Source organism: Pantherophis guttatus, chromosome 1 (genome assembly GCF_059756535.1).
Source record: "Pantherophis guttatus breed Tessera chromosome 1, ASM5975653v1, whole genome shotgun sequence".
In the NCBI taxonomy this organism is placed as follows: Eukaryota; Metazoa; Chordata; class Lepidosauria; order Squamata; family Colubridae; genus Pantherophis; species Pantherophis guttatus.
In genome coordinates, this window is record NC_142063.1 from 174953216 (window position 1) to 174976564 (window position 23349).

The 23349-nt window shown below is 36.4% G+C and overlaps 1 protein-coding gene across 4 annotated transcripts in view; it reads right to left on the reverse strand.

Moving 5' to 3' along the window:
- The window catches only part of ERBB4 (erb-b2 receptor tyrosine kinase 4), a 1174706-nt gene that overhangs the window by 153484 nt on the left and 997873 nt on the right, over positions 1-23349 (reverse strand). For all 4 annotated transcript variants that reach the window (XM_060688174.2, XM_034433703.3, XM_060688175.2 and 1 more), the window contains exon 20: positions 11141-11326. In XM_060688174.2, the coding sequence (XP_060544157.2) occupies positions 11141-11326 (186 nt within the window). The remainder of the gene's footprint in view (positions 1-11140; positions 11327-23349) is intronic.

Genomic DNA, 23349 nt, shown 5'->3' on the forward strand with positions numbered 1-23349 from the left:
CTTGAAGGAAGGTTCTGTTTATATAGCAGGATATGTCAACGGGAAAATGTAGCTGAAGTAACAAAACAACCAAAGAGACCATCATCCGAAACCCTGACTTTTAATTGACTTTTCCCAAGCTTCATAGATATTAGAAGCTTAAGAGTATTGAAGTCAATTCAGCATCCGTATGGCTATGATTTTGCTGTTGGAGCAACTAACACAGAATCCAATAGACTTTGTGGAAGGAGAGAATTTCTGAGTTCTTAAAGCAATAAATCAACCTGTCTTAGCTACAAGCAAAAAACTGAAACTATGTTGGGTGGGGAAAATAACAAATTAGGCTAGTCTCTTTCATACTTTACAGTTGCTAGAATAAATTCCTTTCCTTTCCATAGATATTTATCATGGTTAATAAATTCATGAAACTTCTACATCCTTGTGCAAAGGATCAATCATATCAATTACATAATGAAACACATTTTTCTCCATTTTCAACATGTATTTAAATTTTTCACTTACAGTAAAAACAAATAAACTTAGAAATGATAATTTTATCCATTTGAAATGAACTTTGTTGCTGTCCTGAACATATATTAGAAACCTTAATTCTGCAGATGAAGAAATTACACACTCTGTATCCAATTATAACATTATTAATACTCTAAGTAATAACATATAATTAATCAAAAGTTAATATCTTAATATTGTAATACATTTAAGATGCACAATAGAGTATATATGTGCTTTATATATAAAGTATTTCTGCTTTAATGCTTATTGGTAAGGAATTAGTTGTGTAATAAATATGCAGCTTTGAACGTTAAAATATAAGAAAATAAGTTTTTTTTAAAAAAGCTTACTGCAATAAACAAAATGTTCTTACATATAAATTCCTTGAATAATAAAAAATAAAATTGCCTCAAACCAAGATTTCTTATACCAAGTCACTATCTGGGAAAAAAAGAGTGGCTACCTTATAAACATGAAAAATATGGGTTTATAATGGAATTCCTGACAGTCCTTCATAGAAGCTGCTATAATATCTTGAATCTGATTTAGGGGAGGTTTTCAATAATACTTTTCCAAGACAGTCTATTGGGAACTGCTAAGAAAAACTTAATGGGTTTCTTTTTCCAACTGCCTCAGTATATTTGATTATAGTCAAAGTGTTTTATTGAATATTATTTTGCTGCCTTTAACTCCAATATATGCTGCCTGGCCTCACACTGGTTTCATAAGATATGCTTGGTTTGGCATTACCGCACTAAAATAATAACACTTTGTGTTAATATTCCAGATATTTCTACTGATGCAGATTAACAACTATGAAAAGTATGAAAATTCTAATAGTCACTTCTACAAGTATGGACTAATTCTTGGATAATTCCCAGTATTGTTGAAAAATATATTAGAAATATATAATAGAAGGAATGTTCTATCTGTCTAATATCACCTATAAATTACACCAGGTAATTTTTGCTTTTCACCTACCAAAAGGTTTCTGGAGTTTAAGTTGAAGAAAATATATAAGCCTTGGAATATCCAACAGTAACATTGTTTGGGTCTATTCTATATTGGATGGATGCTCATTTTATTTTTATCGGAGTTGTGAAATGAACATTTGTCCAATTTAATAAATAAGAACCAGACTTAATAAACCATGGTTAGGGTAGAGAAAACCTCTGGGATTAGTGGAAGAGGTTAGTTTTGGTAACCTGTGTTAAGCAAGACTCAAAACTCAACTTGGGCCAATTGATTGTGATGTTACTCATTGAAAACAGATGGAAGAAAAGTTCTATAACATTTTGAATAGACTCAGGACTAGGATTGAATAGGATTCAGACTAGGAGCAATAAAACAGTTCATTCTACTAAGGTAATCTACTAAGGTAATCTTAGCAATAAAAGAGTTCATTCTACTTCTATAAAATAGGGTACTAAGAAGAAAATTGTTTGGTATACAATATGGCTGGTGAAAATTTTCAATTTGATTTAAAGAAGATTTGGCAAAACCAGCATTATGGAGTTTCAATGAATATTTGAGATTCATAGAATCTCAAATACTGTTGCAATCGTAAGTGAACAAAGCAGAGAGCTTTACTTTCTATAGTAGATTCTCTGATAGCATCACCATGCTTAGGGGTTATTTCTCTGCTGATTCTTCTGCTAGGATTTGTTTAGACAGAAGAGACAGAGGGGTGGAAAACCCTTGGATTTTGCTGTTTTGTAAATGATCTTTTACCTCCCTTTAAATCCCTTTCTTTGACCTAATTTATAGTCCCTATTGATCCCTACATTATCTCTATCTTTCAGATCTTTCAGACCATCCCCATCCCCATTTCAAAATTCTGAGTGAAACTACAGGTTGGATGTTCTCTAAAGCAGAATGACAATCTAAGCCTCATCTGCCCCTCAAACCTCTTTCTTGCATTCCCCACACCTGATGTCCTGGTTTACTGCCATTTCTAGATAGAAAATGTAGGGGGAAAATGACCTAGGGCTGAAAATAGGCATAATATATAGGTCACTGTCATTATTCACATTTCCCCATATGTGTGATTGAAAGACACAGAGCAGTTCTCTTTATCCACAGGAAATCCATGGGTGATAACCTAGATCTCTAGTTTCATCCCATTCTGTTCCTAAAAGTGAAGCGGTTGCAAGCAGTGTTTCCCCCATACACTTTATAGATAAATCTTTTATTTAATCAATTCTAGAATCTTGCCATTCTTAAATCTTGAATTTCAACCTGATCTGGGTGGTCCAATTCACCATCCCTAATATATATATAAACATCCTAACTGAAATGAGCTTTTAGGGGGAAAAAAACCTCACAAAGGGTGATCGATGGCAAAATAAAAGAAAAAGAAAATCAAAGTTACCTTGAAAGAAACTACAAGCTTAGCTAACAAAAAGGTAGTAGAATAAACAAAAAAAAGGTAAAAAGTCAAAAAGGTTGAGAAAATTGAGTTCAAGATTATACAAGAGGAAGAATAAATTTGAAAATAGAGAAGAATGAACCAAAAAATATCCCACCCTACAATTCTTAATTACCGTAATTGGATGCTATGCTTCAGTGGCAGCTCTCCAAGGGCATAATGGCTGCCCTCCTTTGCAATGTGTTAGCCATAATTAATAATGCTGTAGTAATTAGAGGAACATAGTCTGATGAGTCCTGTAGTTTCAAAAAGACTCAGGGGGACTAGGCACTTGGCTTCTATTAGAAATAACAGTATTCAGTCCACTAAATTACAATTTTACACACATATTTATCAAGTCAGTGTTATTACTTAGTGATGATGAAAACTGGATGGCTGAATTTTCTTCAGAAATATCACATGAATATAGTATACAAGTATGACAAATCCATCCCTGTCCCCATTCCTTCTGCTAGGCTATTTGTTTAAACAAGTATATAAGATCAAAATCCACACCCAGAGTGATTTTTCCCAAGACTCAGCAGTCTGCTGAAACCTGTTCATGTTCCAGAATTCAGGGAAAATAAAGAAGTAGCCATCCTGTCTCTCAGAGAGCCCTATCATGCATATCCTTAAAAATGAAGTTCTCCAGTAAGTTTTAGGTAGGGTTCTTTTATTTTTATGAAGCAAGTGTTGTCTTCTCTCTTCAATGAATGTCTTTAGATGGGAACTGATATTGCTCCAGTCTTTTTCCTAGTCAGGATTTACTTTCATATTAGACTTCTGGGAGCAACTGCAACAGCAACTGTACCACAAGAGACTTTATGAGGGATGGTTACTGGGTTTCTAATGTCGTATTACTCCTCCTTAGACCAGGAATATGGAGAGCCTTGGTAGTACAGTGGTCTAAGGCACCCTGTTATTAAGCTGGTTATTAAGACCAGCTGCCTGCAATTACTGCAGGTTCAAATCTCACCAAGGCTCAAGGTTGACTCAGCCTTCCATCCTTTCTAAAGGTAGGTAAATTGAGGACCCAGTTGTGGGGGCAATAAGCTGACTTTGTATAAATATACAAAAGGATGAAGGCTATTGCTGAGCACATTGTAAGCCGCCCTGAGTCTCCGGAGAAGGGCGGCATATAAATAAATAAATAAATAAAACTTTTTAGTCCCATAAATGCTTCAGCATCTATTGTTTTTGCCAATTAGAGCTTTTGAAAGTTGTAGCTCAGCATACCTAGAAGGCTTCAGGTCCACCATCCCATATTGACATTGTGGTGTAACCATTCTATTTGAAATAAATCCCATTACATGTTTTTATTAAAGATGGAAACACTAGACACATAACAGAAAGACACTCACATTCAGTCACTGTGAAGTAAATTCATGATCTTTGTCAGATATTACAAACAGATTTACAAACAGTCTACTTTGTGAGTACAGCTATTGTATGATAGCCTCATATTAAACATATTAAATTGTAAGAATATAATATTAAATTTCTACTTGACCATCTATGAGTGCAGAGAGTACATAAACAAATTGGACCACATCATCTGATACAAAAGTAGGCTGTGTATTATATCGAACAAGATTTTTCTTTCCTTTTCCCCATTTTTCCCTTGAGTGACAAGATTACCAAAATAAATGTCTAAACACAGTAATAGATTTAGGAATGTACAATACAGAAAATGCTATGAGTTATTGTACATGTTATCGAATTTAAGTTATTTCCCTGCTAGCAACTTATAGCCACTTGTAGAATTATCTATCCATCATTGTTCCAAAATAATAGCAATAAAGGCAGGCATTATATCACTCCAGTGATAGCTGATGATGCTATGAGGGCAGTATAAATGTCCATAGATTGCCGTATATTGCGTTATACATCTTAGCAAACAAATACAAAATGTGGCTATGGAAATAGAAATCTTAAAAATGGAAATAAATGTGTAGAGTTCTTTGCTAAATCTAATTGTTCATAGTTACCATGCTTCAAAAGATGTACAATATAATGGCTGCCTATTCAATAGCTGCTGCTTTTTTGATTCATTGGACCAAGATAGCGCCCCCACCCTCCATCCCCACTCCCACCTTATGAAAATGTTTTTTGCTTAGAGGCAGGGAAGTATGAATTCTTAGTTACCTTTAATTCCTTGTCCTATTTATGTGCTGTCCCTTAGTTCTGCAAATGATCTGGCCTGATCTGGGGCAATGACTCCTCTTTGGTATAAGCCTTCTTCCAGGCTCAAGTGAAACCAGATTCCACTCCAAAACCCCACTGAGCTCCATCCCTTTTGGCTCTCCCATTTGGCCTCTCCTTTCCCATCACTCTTCCAGGGAGTTCAAAGGATCACTAGGGATGGGGCATTTCTGGTTGTATCCTTGGAAGAAAAGCTTATACTGGCCTTTCTTGTTTTTCAGAAATAGGCAAGAAATTATTTGTTTCAGCCTTCTAATGGAATGATATAGCCCTCCTAGTCACTTAGGTGAGAAAGATGGGTATATAACAGAAACAAATGTTTAAGGGACATTTGGCTGGGAAAGGATTCTTTTTAGTTGCCCCTCTGCATCACCTCTGTTTTTTGTTTATATGTATTTAATTAATTTGTTTCATTTTTATTCTTCAAATATAAATATATAAGATAAGATAAATAAGACCTGCTGCTCCATCCCTAGTATGACTGGGATGGAGCTGGGTGGTAAGTTGCCTGCCTAATGCAAAGATGGCAGAGGGAGAGTCAAAAAGTACAAGCCTGAAGCTTTTAGATGAAGACTCCATAGAAAGGGGGAAATAGTGAGATTGATCCACACCCCATAACCAACATCCTTTGGAGCACAATGGGAAGACTATCACTGAAAAAACTGTAGAGCTGGATACTGTAGGCTTTTGGTTTCATGTGCTATAGACTACACTTCTTATCAGAGTGCCTCCATTAGTAAACTTCTGCTTTGGTAAATGAACTCTCCCAGAGTGGCAATTAAATAGCCTTTAGTCCTGCTCCTTACTAGCTTAAGTATATTGTTGGTGCAGCATAATAATTATACAATTAGCCCTGTCATGGCATGGACTTTGGGAATAGAGACATCTTGAACTTTCAGATACGAGCAGCTGATAGATGACCATCATTAACCTCATCCTTTATACACTCCCCAGCAGGCTTTTTATAAGCTGTAAGCCAGAGCTGCTTTATAAAAAAGAAAGAAAGACCTTGAACCACAGCTACATCCCTTCACCTCTTCTCAACCTTTCTGCTCACCCTTGTTTCCTCCTACTGCACGCACAGTCTGCCCATCTTTCACTCCTGGCTGCTTCAAAATAACGAAAGCTGCTTTTAACTAGCCTGCTTATCAATCAAATGCTGCCAAGGAGAATAAAAGGAAAAAGGCTCTTCTCTAACAATACAGCCAAATGGCCCTAATCTTAGAAAACTATTTTAACTGTGAAGGCTTGTTCTCTCTGTGCTAATCACTGTGGCTGCTGATTCACACAGGAGAGGTGTAGAAAATGCTATAATGTTCCTTGAACTTGATTTTTAAGCTAGTGTAACCATGGAAATCCTACTGAATACTAGGTGAATATCTTGATCTCAGTATTAACATGCATAGAGATATGGTAATCTAAAAGTAACAGTTAAATTATGCAAGGTTAACTAATTTCATTGGGTTTATCCCTTAGGAGCATTAATTCCACACATTTGTGCTATACCTACCCTTGATGGATGTGGTATGACAGCAGCAAGTCAGTACTCAGTTAACAGCATGACATATGGTTTTCATCAGCTTCCAGGACAACCAAAAAGGACATATTTTGAATGTCTTACACCACAAAACTATATGTACAGTAGACTAAAACTAACTAAATGAAATCAAACTTCTTACTGCAATGAGAGTCCATGTCTGTGCAATTTGACAAACTTGGTAATGTTACATGCCTCAAACCAAGAATTTGGATATGTCTCATACGTATCTATCCTAAACTTAACAATTATTTTAGAGAGAATGTAGAATACTTGCCCTTTTAAGAAGGTATCTAGCTTAAGGATTAAACAGTGTGATGGACACATTCAGAAATATCAAAGCCACTATACCTTGGCTTTGGGGAATAAGACTGTGGATTTTAGAAGGAACTCTTACAATATTCAACAGCACAGTATCAACAGTAGAGACCTTCAAGTTTCTGGCTTCTATAATCTCTGAGGATTTAAAATGGACACCTTACATTAGAACCATCATTTAGAAGGCGCAACAAGAACTCAGGAAGTTCAGACTACCCCAGAAGCTGTTGATTCAGTTTTACAGAGAAATTATTGAGTCTGTCATTTGTACTTCTATAACTGTCTGGTTTGGTATATCAACCAAACAGGACAGGTACAGACTTCAGTGGATAATTTGGACTGCAGAACAAGAAATTGCAACCTGCCTTCCATAAAAGATCTGTATATTGCACAGGTCAGAAGGAGGACTAAGAAAATATCTACAGACCCCTCACATCCTGGACATAAACTGTTTCAACTCCTCTCCTCAGGATGTCACTATAGGGCATTGCATACAAAACGAGACACAGGGACAGTTTTTTCCCTCATGCAATTACTCTGCTGAACACCTAATTCTCACAGTACTGTCTAATGTCTATGTATATTTATCCATGTTTTACATCTGTAGTGTAATTATTATTATCCGTCTTAACTTTTGTATTACCCCCTCTTATTGGTATTATTATGATGGTTATTATTACTCTGTTGCTTTGCATCAGGGGTGTCAAACTTGTGGTCTGTGGGCCAGATGCGTCACATGCTGGCCCCACCCCCGTCCAGTTTAGCGAAGGGGAAAAATGTCCTGATACGTCATATGACGCTTCTGTGATGACTCAAGTTTGACACCCCTGCTTTGTATGTATACTGAGAGCTTCTACACTGGAAACAAATTTCTAGACTGTCTAATCACATTTAGCTAAATAAAGTATTCTATTCTATTCTCCCAAAAATCTCTGTGGAAAACTCTGTGCACAAACAGATTGCATTATGAGTCTGATGGCATATAAAAACACATACATTTTTTTGTAAACTTTTCTAGGAAAGGAAAACTTCTGGCACATGTATTACAATACCTCTTTTGTTTTTAAAACATATAAACACTATTGATGTACAAAATGACAACAAAAATCTCAATCCTAACTGGATAGTCTTTAATAATAACTAATTACCCCCTTCCAAAAATGATATTGTGAGAAGCATATTGCTCCTGGCAGAGTGGGATTCTTTCCAGTATTTGTAGCTTTTCATACACAATTTGAGACAGCTGGAAAGGAACTTTCATGCCAAATAATTTATCTAAACTAGGAGCTTTAATAAATAACACTGCACAAAAGCAGACAAAGACAAACACAGTAGGGCTGATGCCTACTACAGCAGAGATAACCTCATTTTAAACCATTCACATAACAAAATTCACAATAAAAGTAAAGACCTTTTGTTCCTTCTTCTTCAGCCTCAGCACAAAAAACTGTCACCAGAAACTGATGTAGAGAAAGATACAGTTAATAAAAAGCAAACATCCAAAACAACTTCAGGCCATACAAATAACCATCTGAAAGGGTCAGTGGATATTTTGGATTGTGCTCTGGGCAGCTTCTAGATAGGCACAATAAATCTTGCCAAACTGCTTTAGGAAATCTATACCTGAGAGTAAATCCAGTGCAGTTTGGCAAAGCAACTTTGGCCATATACTCCAAAAGTGAATTGTTTTGTTTACCACCATAAGTAGAAATAATATTTAGAAAAACTGCATTCTAAAAAAGTTTACTGAATTATTCATCAGTTTGTACTTTAACTTCAAAATGGTTCTATAATGAAACTGTATGAAAATTAACAGTATCTGTTTTATGACCAGCTTCTAGTCATTGACTAGAGGTAAAATATAGACTAGGTATGCTCCAAAATATAGACTAGATGTGCTACAAAGGTTGACTTTAACAAGCCAAATATGCAGTCATTGGGTACTGTAAGTCCAGAAAATATAGTTATAAAAGCTCTTATTAGATCCAATTATCAATAGGTCTGTCTTCAACTCTGAGTGATACTTCTGATCACAGCCTTATCTCATCTGCTGAAATAGATCTGAAGTCTAATAATTACAAACCCCTAAATGACTTCCTACAGTAGCTTACAAATAAAGGAGACGAATGACTGTATCATAAATGCCAAAATCTCATTTAACAGAGCTGTTGTAAGGGAATGTAATGATTGATGTTATCTAAAACAACCAAGAGATCCAGGTAAATCATCAGGGCTATGCTCTCCTTTCTTGTTCCAGTACAGATCAGATATAAAGTCAATCAAGGATGAAGCCAGATTGAATTGAGTGCAGAAAATCCCTTTCATCTAAGCACTATTGAAGTTGATTGGTTATCATCTGTTTGACCACCTCACCCAAAAGGCAGTATTAGTCTTTTGGAAGAAAATGTCCAAATGGAAGAGCCTAGGGAACATTTTTGAGGAAGGGATGCGGAAGTTTACTTTCAAGGCTTCTGGTATTCTGGTATTAACATTTTATAAACAGGCATTCACATCTCACTTTCTGAGGCTGCAGCAGCAGAAATTAATCTTACACAATTGGGTCCAGAAGATATTTTAATATGACATTCTTTTCACATAATCTGTAATGTGGCCAGCAGTGGTCACAGCAGAATGCAAAGGCAAGGGGAGCAGGTCCGACTGAGAAAAGCAGTGTCACAGTGTCACAATGCAAGCCACATCCTTTTTCCTGTTGCAAAGTTGAATACACAAAAGGAGCAAGATTCTCTGGAAACCCCTGAATGTCACTTAATTTTCTAATCAAACAGACTTGATTTGAGAATTTGGGAATTGATATTATAATGAATTCCCCAGAAAAAAAATATACATCATTTGGGGCATTTTTGTACAAAATCAAAAAATGCAACTTTTTTGAGCTGAACTGTTTGGCCCAAGTATAAAATCCAAAAGATAACTGCACTTGGGTTGATTGTAGACCAGTTGACACTTTTATTATGTAATAAACTATTTCTTTTGCAAACCAGATATTTTCAGGTCCAGAAAAGCAAAAAATAAAAAATATTATCATGAACATATATAGTATATATAACACACAGCAGTAATGTATACTAACATATAGTACACAACAAACATACAGCAATTGAACCGCCTAATATATAAGCAATTTTTCCCAATTTTTTTTTACTAACAAAAACATCTCTGTGTACATTTCTCTCCTATATATGCTCAGTCTGAACTATAACACTGAAAAGTACAGATATTACAATTATGGAAATGGCCCATAACACCATTTCAGTTTATGTATTAGTATAAATTAGTTAAATTGTAATTAAAATATGAACAGATAAAGATGATCATTCACTATTACGTAAAGTCTGATATATCGCTTAGTATTATCATAGAGGCTAATAATTCCTCTGGATTCCTTTGTCAAACTGTTCAACCAGTTTCAAGCATGGGTGATTAAATTTGTCACAATACAACTATTTCTTCTATACACAAACATTATCTATAATCCAGCAATCTAGAATATCTTCTTTTTAAAATTATATTCTATTAAACCAGGGGTCCCCAACCTCTGGGCTGTGGGTCCCCAACCTCTGGGCTGTGGGTCCCCAACCTCATTACCGGGCCATGGCCTATTCGGAACTAGGTCTCACAAGCAGAGGGCTGGCAGGCCTGCATGCACCTGCAGCTCATCTTGTTTGAGTGGTGGGCCAGCACATGAACACAGCTCAACTTGCACGAGAGCCAGCCCAACTTAAGATGCACATGTGTGCAAGTCCGCTGCTTGTGCAAGTCAAGCTGCACATGCGTGTGAGCACACTAGCTTGCTGCTCGTGTGACCTGGTTCTCCTGTCCCCCCATGGCTGCCAACCTGCAAAGGTTGCGGACTGCTGTATTAGACAACTTCAAAAAGTGATAATTTGGCAGATACTAATTTTGCTTCAGAAAAATAACTATATCAGTACTAAAAATGAAGGGTATAATACTCAACAGAAGAAAATATATAATAATTTGGTAAAAGAATTTGAAATTTCCCTTGTCCTTTACAGTTAGAACCATGCAATTCATAAATTACCCTAATGCTACACAGAAATAATTTAAAAACAAAGCAAACCCTAGACCCCCCCCCATTTCTCAAAACAATATGAAATCTAAAGTGAAAATGAGTGACAGGTTCTAGTGCATAAATAATGACTTACCTTGGCTATCTGAACACACCAATTCAGCAAAACCTGGGAACCAATGTTATCTTTATGTTCATGCACGTAGTCTAATAAACAACCGTGGGGCATCAGCTGAGTAACTAGTTGGATGGTGGGGCTCAAACAGACTCCTAATAACCGAACCAGATGTGGATGGTCCATACTTGCCATTATAAGTGCTTCCTAAAAGAAAAAAAAAATTGAAATTGAAATTACAGTTCAGTGTTCTAATACAAAGGATATTCTCTGCTTCCAGTTAAATATAGACTTGCTAAATAAGAAATTCAGGAAAGTCCATTTTCTCCCCTGTGAGCCAGCACATTCTTTTAAGATCTTCATGTTATAGCGATGCTTAGATTACTATCTGATAATAGAGTCTATTCTGCTGATGCTAACCTGATTATAGAATATTGTTCCCAGAGATACTTGGCTGCCCTTATTTTAGTACCTTTTATTCTCTTAATCATTTCATGGATGATTAATTTTATTTCTTTCTTTGAGTTATATTGCTAATGTTTTTGTAATGTGATTTTTAATAGTTTGTTCTTTTTGCATTATTTAAGGATATGTGGATTACTTTAAATCCCAAACTACTATTGTTGCATATCATTCCTTCCATCAATTTTCTCAGAATTTTTTAAAAAGAAAATCTTCATATGTTTTTGTAGAAAACCTTGCTGAATAGACACTGTTTTAATGGAATTTCCTCAGAGAAAGCAGATTTCAGCAAAACTATTTCTTGTTTGTTTGTTGAATGTATAAATCACCTCAATCCTCCAACCAACTCCAAGCAGTGTATAGCATATTAAAACAATAAAACAAGTAATAAACAACAATATAGTACTACATTGGGGGAAAGACATCAGTAAGAAATAAAATCCCAGTGTCAGTACAGGGTCACCCTGCCCCAGGGCTTGCTGAAAGAGCTACAGATTTAGAATTTCCTAAATGAGTTGAGGGTGGGATTATTTGAGAGGGCAAGGATGGCCACAGAAAAGTCATCTCTCCAAGGTCCCAGAAGAATCTAATTTCAATACTGTTCATGATTTATCCAATTGCAAAAAATGTATTTGACATGAAACCAAAACATATAAACTTCTAGGTACAACCTGATTTAGAAGCACAACTTAGATGCTTTGGCATTTTGATTAGTTATACAATCTTCTTTTAAAGAACTCTCTCTATGGGGATTTTTCTTCCTGCTTGAAGGAGAAAGGACTATGTACAATATTAACTGCATTCCCATGATATCTTAATTCAACTTTACTGAATTTATAAAAAAAATTCTCATCTATTATTGTTCCTTCACCTCCAAGGCACAGATATAGCAGGATGTTCTGCATTTTGCAATGGGTATAACAGCATGGAAATGTCACAGACTGGCACTAGGATCTACATTGGATTCACTGATTAACAGATTGGGTAAATATTCAGTTTGGAGATCTGAAGGATTCAGATAATTCTCTGGATCCAAACAAAACTAATCTGACTGCATAAAAAGCTTAGAGAATTTTTTAAAAGAACACATATTAAAAATGGATGAATAATAAAGATAGCTAGCCCAGGACTCCACAGATGAGCTGTGACCCCACACATAAACTGGCAGGAATAGCCAACACTCCAGAAGACAAGCTCAGGATCCAAAAAGATATTGACAGATTTGAACAATGGCTCCTAACCAACAAAATGAAATTTAATACGGAAAAAAGCAAGGTTTTATACCTGGGCAGGAAGAGCCAAAGGTGCAAGTACAGATTAAGCAAAATCTGGCTCCAAAACAATAACTGTGAGAGGGACCTTGAAGTTCTAGTGGACGATCACTTAAAGATGAGTCAGCAATGTGTGGCAGCAGTCAAAAAAGCTAATACAATCCTTGGTTGTATAAACAGAAGCATAGAATCAAAATCACATGAAGTATTAGTACCGCTTTATAAAGCTTTAATAAGACCACACTTGGAATACTGCAACCAGTTTTGGTCACACATTACAAGAAAGATGTTGAGACTTTGGAAAAAGTGCAAAAAAGAGCAACTAAGATGATTAAAGGCCTGGAGACTAAAACATATGAAGAACAGTTTCAGGATTTGGGTTTGGCTAGTCAAGGGAAAAGAAGAACTGGGGTGACATGATAGCAGTATTCCAGCATTTGAGAGGCTGCCACAAAGAGGAGGGGGTCAATTTATTTTCCAAAGCACCAGAGGGCAGGACAAGAAATAATGGATGGAAACTAATCAAGGAGAGAAGCAACCTGGAATTAAGAAGAAACTTCCTAATACCAAGGACAATTAACCAGTGGAACAGCTTGCCATCAGAAGTTTTGGGTGCTTCATCACTGGAGGTTTTAAGAAGAGACTGGACAGCCACTTGTCTGAAATAGTATAGAGTTTTCTGCTTGAATAGAGGGCTGGACTAGAAGACCTCCAAGATCCCTTCCAGCTCTGTTCTGATTCTGATGAAGTCACAAAAGTAAATGTTTGGAATGAGTTGAGATCAGCAAAGAAGAATAAGAATGGCATCTTTAGGCATATTCAAAATAAAAGAGGAAAACAGATATACCAGCTGCTAATGAAGATGGCAAAATGCTAATATCAAATAAAAATCAGAGCTATCCCACTCTTATTTTAGTTCAATCTTTTTTAATAAAACTAATGAGTTAAGAGTAAAGAGAGAACAGAAAAGCAGGACTTCCTACTGTGAGACTTTTAAACTATCTTCTTACAGTTGTTTTCAATTTACCACCATAATTGGGCCTGGAATTACAGTCATAAGTCATGTCAGTCATTAAGCAGATCATCATGTGGCTGTCCAAGATTTTGTGAACTTTTTTGTGGCATTTGTTCAGTGAACTATTATACCAAACTATACGCCAAAGAGGAGGTGCAGAATGGTCTTATAGAAAAATATTTAAATGATAAAAGAGTTACAAAAATTACTGATCAACAAAAGGAAAGAATGAATTATCCTATAACAGAGGAGGAGATAATAGTAGCAATTAAACAGTTAAAAATAGCCAAAGCTCCTGGTACGGATGGTTTGACTGCAGTGTATTATAAAACTTTGCAAGCTGAAATGGTGGGACAACTTAGAGATTTATTTTGCAATATTCAACAAGGGGGTAAAATACCCCCATCATGGACAACTGCTTATATATCTCTGATACCAAAAGAACAAGTCGGTCCTAAAAAACCAGAGAATTATAGACCAATATCTCTTTTGAATACAGATTATAAAATCTATGCGAAAGTATTAGCCAACAGGTTGATGCCAGTAATCCAAAAGGTGATTCATGATGATCAAGCGGGATTTATCGAGGGCAGACACATGAAGGATAATGTAAGGCAAGTAATAGATTTATTGGAATATCTTGAGAAGAATAAACAGATTCCTGCAGTGCTGGTCTTTCTGGATGCTGAGAAGGCCTTTGATAGAGTGGATTGGAATTTTCTATTAAAGACTTTAAAAAAGATGGATTTTGGGGATCAATTTATACAGGCGATTTCAGCAATTTACCAAGAGCAAAAGGCACAGATCATCATTAATGGAAGTTTAACAACAGAGTTTAAAATTGAAAAAGGAACAAGACAGAGATGTCCGTTGTCCCCACTTTTATTTATTCTAACACTAGAAGTCTTGCTAAACACAATACGGGACTCTAATATCTTGAAAGGTATAATGATTAGGCAAGAGGATTACAGAATAAAGGCATTTGCAGATGATCTGGTTGTTACCCTATCACAACCAATGGAATCAATAATCCTGATGAAGGACATTATACATGACTATGGTAAAGTTTCAGGTTTTAGACTGAATCCAAAAAAGACTAAAATGATAGCTAAAAACATGACACAAGATCGTAAACATGAGCTTGAAAGAAGGGCAGGTTTTGAGACTGTACCTAAGGTAAAATATCTAGGAGTTCAGGTTGCAGAATCAAACATGAAATTGTTTCAAAATAACTATGAGGTGTTGCGGCGAGAGGTGCAGAAAGACATGGAGACTTGGAAAAAACTGCAGCTGTCTCTACTTGGAAGAATAGCGGCAGTTAAGATGAACATTTTGCCAAGATTTCTTTTTTTGTTTCAAATGATTCCGGTGCTTAAAAGCGATAAACAATTGAAAGTCTGGCAAACTGGACTCAATAAGTTTGTTTGGAACGAGAAAAAGCCGAGAGTGAAATTGAAAATTATGCAAGATGTTCCAGAAAGAGGAGGTCTTAAACTTCCAAACCTACAGTTATATTATGATGCAGCAGCTTTAACTTTAACAAGTGATTGGTTTGGAAGGAAAAAGGCTGGAATATTGAATGCAGAAAGTTTTGATCTTGAATTTGGATGGCATGTTTACTTATTTTATGATGACAAAGTTGATAAAGTATTTAAAAGTCATATACTTAGAGACTCTTTGATGAGAGTTTGGAAGAAGCATCGACTCAAATGGGATTATAAAATACCGTTATGGCTGGATCTTGGTCATACTTTGTGGAATACAAATATAATGTCACTCGGGGGGGGTTTATACAAAGAGGTTCTTTTTACAGATGCGGGCAGATGGCAGCTGAAGACATTGCAGACACTGTTGGACGAAGGGATTAATTTAACTTGGTTACAATATAATCAATTACAATTGAGATGGAAAGAGGACCAAAAAACTGGTATTATGTTGCACGAGGAAGAATTGGTTAGACATATAAGAGAGAAAGGTCCAATGCATATCAAAAGGCTTTATAATGTTTTGCTAGAAAGGGACTCAGAAACTGAATTAGTTAAAGATTGTATGATTAAGTGGGCACAAAATTTTGAAGAACCAGTGATGTTGGAAACATGGGAAAAAATTTGGGTTCAGAATGTTAAATTTACACAGTCGCAGAACCTGAGGGAAAATTTCTATAAAATGTTTTATAGATGGCATTTAGATCCCAAAAAGTTGTCATGTATGTACCCTAATGTCCAGCCAAAATGTTGGAGATGTGAATGTTTGGATGCTACGTATTATCATGTTTGGTGGACCTGTAGGAAAGTTAAGGCTTTTTGGATAAAAATTTGGTGGGTCATGCAGAATGTTTTGAAGAAAAAAATTCAATTTTCTCCACAACTGTTTTTATTGGGTATAGTTAAGGGTTTTACATTGGGTGAAACAAAATTGATATTGTATATGATAACAGCAGCAAGATTGTTGATAGGTAAATACTGGAAGAATGAAGCTTTGCCCACTATCGAGGAATGGACTTTGAAGATGGCCAGTTTTGCAGAGATGGCGAAGATTTCAGCATACTTAAAAGATTGTTCACAAGAGACTTATGAATGGGAATGGAAAAGGTGGATAGAATATGTTCAGAACAAATATCAAACTAGAAAGTATCAAATAGCTTTTATTTGAAAATAATGTATTAGAAATATTTTAATGTAATGAGGTAAAGAGAAAAATTATACAGGGGAGGGAGGGGTTCAAGTTTACATATAAGTGTTATATTAAGGGTTTTTCTTTTTTTTGTTGTTGTTGTGTTTTCTTTTTACCAGTTATGAGTATATTATAGGGAAGTCTGGGGGGAGGGGAGGGTTAGGGAGGGTTAGGGAGGATGGGAAGTTTGGGGGGGAGGTGGGGGGGGAAATGGGTGAAAATGTAATTGTAAAACTTTTGCAATTAAAAAAAAAAAAGAAAATCATACTGAGAGACAGTTTAAAAAAACAGAGAAAGATCAAATGGATGTAACAAGGGTCAGTCCTGGGCCATCCTATTCATTAATGATTGGGATAAAGTGTTTGAAGGAACACTCATCAAAGCTGTATAAGATACAACATTCAGTTAGGAAACAAAAATCAATGCCCAGGTATAGGTGGAATACCTGGTTTGAAAAAGAAGAAAAAATACTGGAATAGAAGTTGATTATCAATTCAGTATAAGTCCTGCTATGTTACACAAAAAGACACATTTAATTCTAGGCTGCGCCAGCCAAAGTATAATTTTCAATTTACAGGAAGTAGTCATTTCTTTTCATTTTATCTGTCAGACCCTACTTCCAGAACCTTACCCTACTGTGGGTTTTATAATTTAAAAAAGAATTCAGCAAAGTTCCACAAAGGATCAGCAAAGATGGTTGGGGGTTAGAAACTAAACCTATGAAGAAAGATTGATAAAATTATTTATACACCTCATATAATAATAGATAAAAAGATGAAACTTGTTCTCTCATTCCAGTGCGTAGGACATGACATGATGGAATTAAGATACAAGAAAACAAATTCCAACTGAATGTTAGAAAAAATATTCATAAGAGTTAGAACAGTTTGACAATGAAAGCAATTATCCAGAGAGGATAGCAATAAATAGTCAATGAAAGACATGAAAGATGAAAAGCAAAAGGAAATATAACTAAAATTAAATAAAATCAACTTGATTAACCAAATCGAATGAGTAATTAGAATAGGATCAGATTTAATTTACATAGATCTACAAATTACTTACACTATTGTATAAAGGGGTAGAAAGTGAGGATTCCTCTATAAGAGAGGATGTGACTGTGATGTGACTTTATTTCATATGAACACCTCAAAGCTTGATTCACTAAGCATAAACATATTTCATACTAACCACTCCTTCTACAAAATTATAATCATCTTCACCATCATCATAAATACAAGATGGAAGGGTGGAAGAGAACAGGAAAAAAATTATGGGGTGATGTGATAGAGGCAGTTGAATTAGAATTACACAAAATTGCTCATCCAAGTACAAAGAGGACTTGAAACAAAATTGCTGAATATTTGCATAATAGTTGGTTTATATAAAAAAGTAGATGAACAAGACACTAATTATAAGGAGAGAGATATAACAGATGTCTTAACCTTTTATTTTTTGAAATCTTTTTGAAATCGTGTAAAGCTTTTTTTTCATGGTTTTGGAGGGGTAGATTACGATCTAAGTGTAACTAATGGCAAAGAATGAGTGGGGTGATGAGGAGTAGAAGCAGAAAAAACAGATCTATTAAAACCATTTGTTCTGTGTTAAAATTAATATTCCATTCTTTCATCAACCCTAAATGAGGTCAAGAAGAAATACTAGCATCTCTTTATTAACATCCTTTTCCATCCCATTCCATTAATAATGGAATGAGTATTTCTGTTTTAAATTACCAGTCTCCTACCAGTAGACCAATGAGAATATAAAGAGGGAGAAGAGTTCTGCAACCTTCCATCTGTGAGCAATGAACCCTGCCATTTTCTAACTTTTAGCCACAGATGAAATAACAGCTGCTCCTGGAGGGCTAATTTTGGGGTTGCCTTTTTTTCTCTGGTGCCTTACAATATGTGTGTGTGTGTGTGTCTTTTTAACTATTATTAACATTGAACAGATACTATTAACAGACTGCCTTTCTCTTCTCATTCTGATGTATTTTTTTAAATGACTGTCAACACCATGCTCATTTAATATGCTACCACACAACCACAATTCAGAGTTCAATTTTGCTTATCTTCATGCAAATCACTTCAACAATAGGAAAGAATATTGAGGAGCATCAGGAATAGTCCAAAAATCAACAGCAGTAGATGTTATTCCAAAATCTAAAAGAACTATTTTTTCATGTTCCTATGAAAATGAAGGAAAGTAATATATTAAACTCTCAGTAGCAGTTTGCTTTTATTGGAGAAGAAAATATCAGCTAAACTTGGATACAGAAAATATGAGAACTGCTATCTCTATTTCCAAGAAAACACACTGTATAAAGAAGATTTTGCATTGCTATATGTGATTTTGAACTCTCATTTAACCGGGACCTGACAATACTTCTGCCAATCTTGAGAAAAGTTTAAGAAGTATGTAGGCCAAATAGATCTGCTGGGTATCCTAGCCAGACAATGAGAAGCATAAAGCAAGCAAACGAAGAGAAGCCTAAGGAACATGGAGAAACGAATGGAGATGGCAAACACAAGGAAGCAAATGAAGCAGTAAAATAGACAAAATAGAGCCTAAAGAAAAGGCAGGCTACATAAAAGCAAATGGGTATGGGAAATGGAGTTAGCATTTGTCCCCGTACAAAATGTTTTGTTTTTGGAGAGTGTTTCTATATGCCGGTATGCTACTACTCTTTGGTATGGTTCAGTGTTATGATGGTAATTCTTTTAATGAAACTTCCATTAAGACCTCCAAAAGATTATTGCTCAATTCCTCTGTTTCTATTAGAATGTTAATAAATTCCCACACACATCCATATAATTAACTTGGCAGCAAGCAGTAGTCGTTTGTTACTGCCTTCTTCTGGGCCAGAATGGTTTTAAATTGGTTGGATATTTTAAAGCCTATAGCAGTGATGGCTAACCTTTTTGCACCTGCACATATGTGTGTGACAGCCCCCCCCCACCTCCGCTCCTGGCACGTGATGGCCCGGTAGGCCCGTTTTTCTCTCTCACCTGGCTTCAGAGCCTCTCTAGAAGTCTGGGGAGGGTGAAAACGGCTTTCCCCATGCCCCCGGAGGCCCTCTGGAGGCTGAAAACGGCCCACTGGAAGTTGACAAACAGGCCATTTCTTGCCTCCAGGAGACCTCTGGGGGGGGGAGGCCATTTTCGCCCTCCCCAGACTCCTAGAGAGCCTCTGGAGGCTGGAGACAGCAAAAAATGGGCCTTCCGGTCCCATCGGAAGTTGGCAAATGGGCCGTTTCTGGCCTCTGGAGGGCCTCCAGAGGGGTGGGGAAGTTGTTTTCGGGGGTGGGGTGCATAGAATTATGGGTGTGGCCACACTTGTGCATGATCCCCCACCCCCCTCCTGGCATGCAATAGGAGAAAGATATTCCAATGGGCAGATTTTTTTAAAGTTTGTATTATGGTACCTGTAATTGCTTCAGTGAAGAAACAAATCTATAATGCACAACTGAGGTGCCTTTGGGAAGAAGCAGGTACAAATTGATGTGTCTCCAACATATTTTTGCTTGCATATTAAGTTTGAGAAACCCTGCAGAACACATCCCTCTAGACTTGACTATATAGTTGATGTAACCACAGGCAAACTAAATTTTGAAATGTGTTCAGTTATATGTAGATTATTGTTAAATTCAAAACTGCCCTTTACCGAAACCTCTAACCCAAACTCTCAAACATAATGTCACGCTAGAATTAACAGAATCAATTGCCTTGGTTTTTGAAGGTTGGCTCAGGGTCAGACCAGAAGTGATCAGGCAACAGCCTTTGTTGATGACAGATGCTCCTTCCTCTTTAGGCAGCATCTGCCTTGGTGCCTGACCTCTGGATTACACCCACCATCACACACACGTACACACTTGAGATCTGACTTGCACTACCCCTGCTGGTCTTTCCATGGTATGAAACACCTGGCTTTGCTTCTAGTTGGGGGCTCTGGTAGTAGTACTTCAGAATTAATTTGAATGTGTGATGTTGTGGCTATAGAATGGAATAGACCTGGAAGGGACCTTGGAGGTCTTCTAGTCCAGCTCCTGTTCAAGCAGGAGACTCTATACCATTTCAGATAGGTGGCTGTTCAGTCTCTTTTTAAACACCTCCAATGATGAAGCACCTACAACTTCTGAAGGCAAGCTGTTCCACTGGTTAATTCTCCTTAATTCCAGGTTGCTTCTCTCCTTGATTAGTTTCCAACCATTGTTTCTTGTCCTGCCCTATTTTTTTAATGGTTGTCTTTATTCTGTTTTTCTTTTTTCATCATTAGCCATGCAGAGTCAAGAGGGAGGTGGAGGATTTATATTTTCCTAGTTAACAAATAGACGGGATCCTAGAATTGGAAGGAGCCTCCTACTCAGTGATGAATAACTAGCCCTGCTTGAACTTTGCTCACCACTTTCCATGTAATTGGCCCTATTGTTTCTCTTACTGGACTTTGCCTTCCTCTAACATAAATTCATTATTCTGCATCCTACTGTTTTACAGAATATACAAAAACACAAAACAGGGAACCTGCACAACTAGCTTCTCCACTTTATTTTCAGTGCTCCATGATTCAGAAAAGGACTCATTCCAGTTCAAGGAAGAGGAGAAAGATTTTGGGGACAATGGAACATAGGGATAGGGCTAGAAGGAGAAGAAGGGAAAAGTTCCTGTCACTCCTTTTGAGGTCAAGATCAATCCCATTCCCTTCCCAGAGCTAATACAAGTATTGGAACCTTTGCCGTCTAGCCACTTCATTGAACCTGAAAAAGGGACCTCGAGTGTGATTCTCACAGATACATTCAGGCATCTCAGATAAACAATTCTGTTTCAGCTCAATCACTAAATATAAAACACCTGGGACTAGTGACACTGCATAAATTCTTCCTTCTTTTAAGAGAATGATAAACAAGAAAATTAATTGGGGATAACTTTTTGGGAAGTACAGTATATTATGTGAAAACCTTTTTATCCTCTGTCTTTTCTCTTTACCTTGTAATTTGCAAATTACAAGATAGATGCAAACTTTCAAACAAAAATCAACAGGTTTATTACTTGTAATAAATACTAGTATATTTACACTTGTGCTTTCTAGTTCCTCTGATAATTCTGCATCATAATACCATATCATTTAAGTTTTTATCACCAAGGTCATGGAATCTCTATATAGGATCTTGTTCACAGAACAATATTAATAGGAGGCTTCAAGTGTTTATCTTGCAATAAAGACAAGAATATATGTTCTATCAAATGTAAAGCAGGGAGGAGGAAGAGGAAGAAAATCAACTAGATATTTTTACATGCACACTATTTTTTCAGAGATGCAAAAAATATGAACATGAATCTCATCTGGAATAACTCCTGAATATTTTGCAAGTTACACTTGTCTGAATAATCCTTAGTCTTACAATTGCTCGTTATAAAAACTCAAAGGATGCTCTCATTTAAGTTTAAAGGAAATTATTTGCGAAAACTCATGCTTTGAGCAGAAGGCTGCTGTTCTGTTTTCTCCAAGGGAAAAACAGTCAATATTTTCCCATCTCATGATATGCCTTTGCAACCTGATTAATGAACCAGTTGTAAAGTGGTATTGACTGCTAATATCACTCTTATCACAAGCAAATTGGTATTGTATCTCCCAGTAATCCCAACATTTTCCTTGAGAAGATAAAACAAGTGGGTAAGATAACACTGAGGCCTAGGCTATCACTTTGTTACTTTTTTTTTCCTAGGAAAGAAACACTTTCTTTCTCCATAGCTTTTTGAAACAAAGTAAAATCCTTCTATCTTTGTAGAGACAAAATTCCAGTAAAGAGGCCACTATTATTTTTCTAACTACCAAGTTTATAATGGCCTGGAATTGCTTGTTTTATTTTGAGTTGTAGTGTTATATTTTATTATATAAATAATAAAGGGGAGGGGGTAACTTGATTTATGATAAAAATAGCTATCCAAAAAAAGTGCTATGACTTTTTTTCAAACAATTGTATTGTAGAGAATTCTTATGGCAGATTTCAGAATAGGTGACCAGCTGCAGGTTGATTGAAGATGTAGCCCTGATCCATGTTCCTTTTGCTGGTGTAGGAAGTTAGTACCCACCCCTCTCCTGGAAGAGTGAAATATTTTAGGAAATATGAAAAAGGCAGAATATTATATTTCCCTGGGATAAGCATGTTTTGAAGCAGCTCCCATCTTCCTGCCCCCACCCTTTGTCAATGGGCCATTAAGGCCTGGGCCAGTCTATTCTACATAACAAAGATCTACCTCCTTCAGGCAGAGCCATAGTAGGAATTGCCAAAGATCCAACAAAGATAGCCCTCTACACAATAGCAGCAGAAACTCACCACATGTGACCTGGGAAGCACATGTGGCCATCAGCTAGCAAGGCCCCCACCCCCTGGGAGTCTGACAACCAATCAGGATACTCTTTTGGGGCCCCAAGAAATGCAGAGCCAGAGAGAGCATAAAAACCCGAGGATTTACTGTATCTGCCCTTTTCTGTTCAGGAACTCAAGCCATGTGATCCTGTCCACCATTAAACCATCTTTCCAAGCAGTCTCCATGTTTCCAGTGTCTGTTTTCCCCACTTGGAGCAGAACCTAGAAGGATGTTTCTTCCAACACTGGAAACAAAATCTGATCTCTGGCTCTTGCATGACATACCTGCGAATCCTGTTCATATAAGAAATTTTGAACTTCTGAATTTTGAACTAGATGACAACCTTGACCTTGCTCTCAGAACTGTGGATTGAATTTGGACTATTTTTCTGTATCCTTCTATTAAAAACAAATTCTTCAGGCAAGCTTCTGTTTTGCTGAC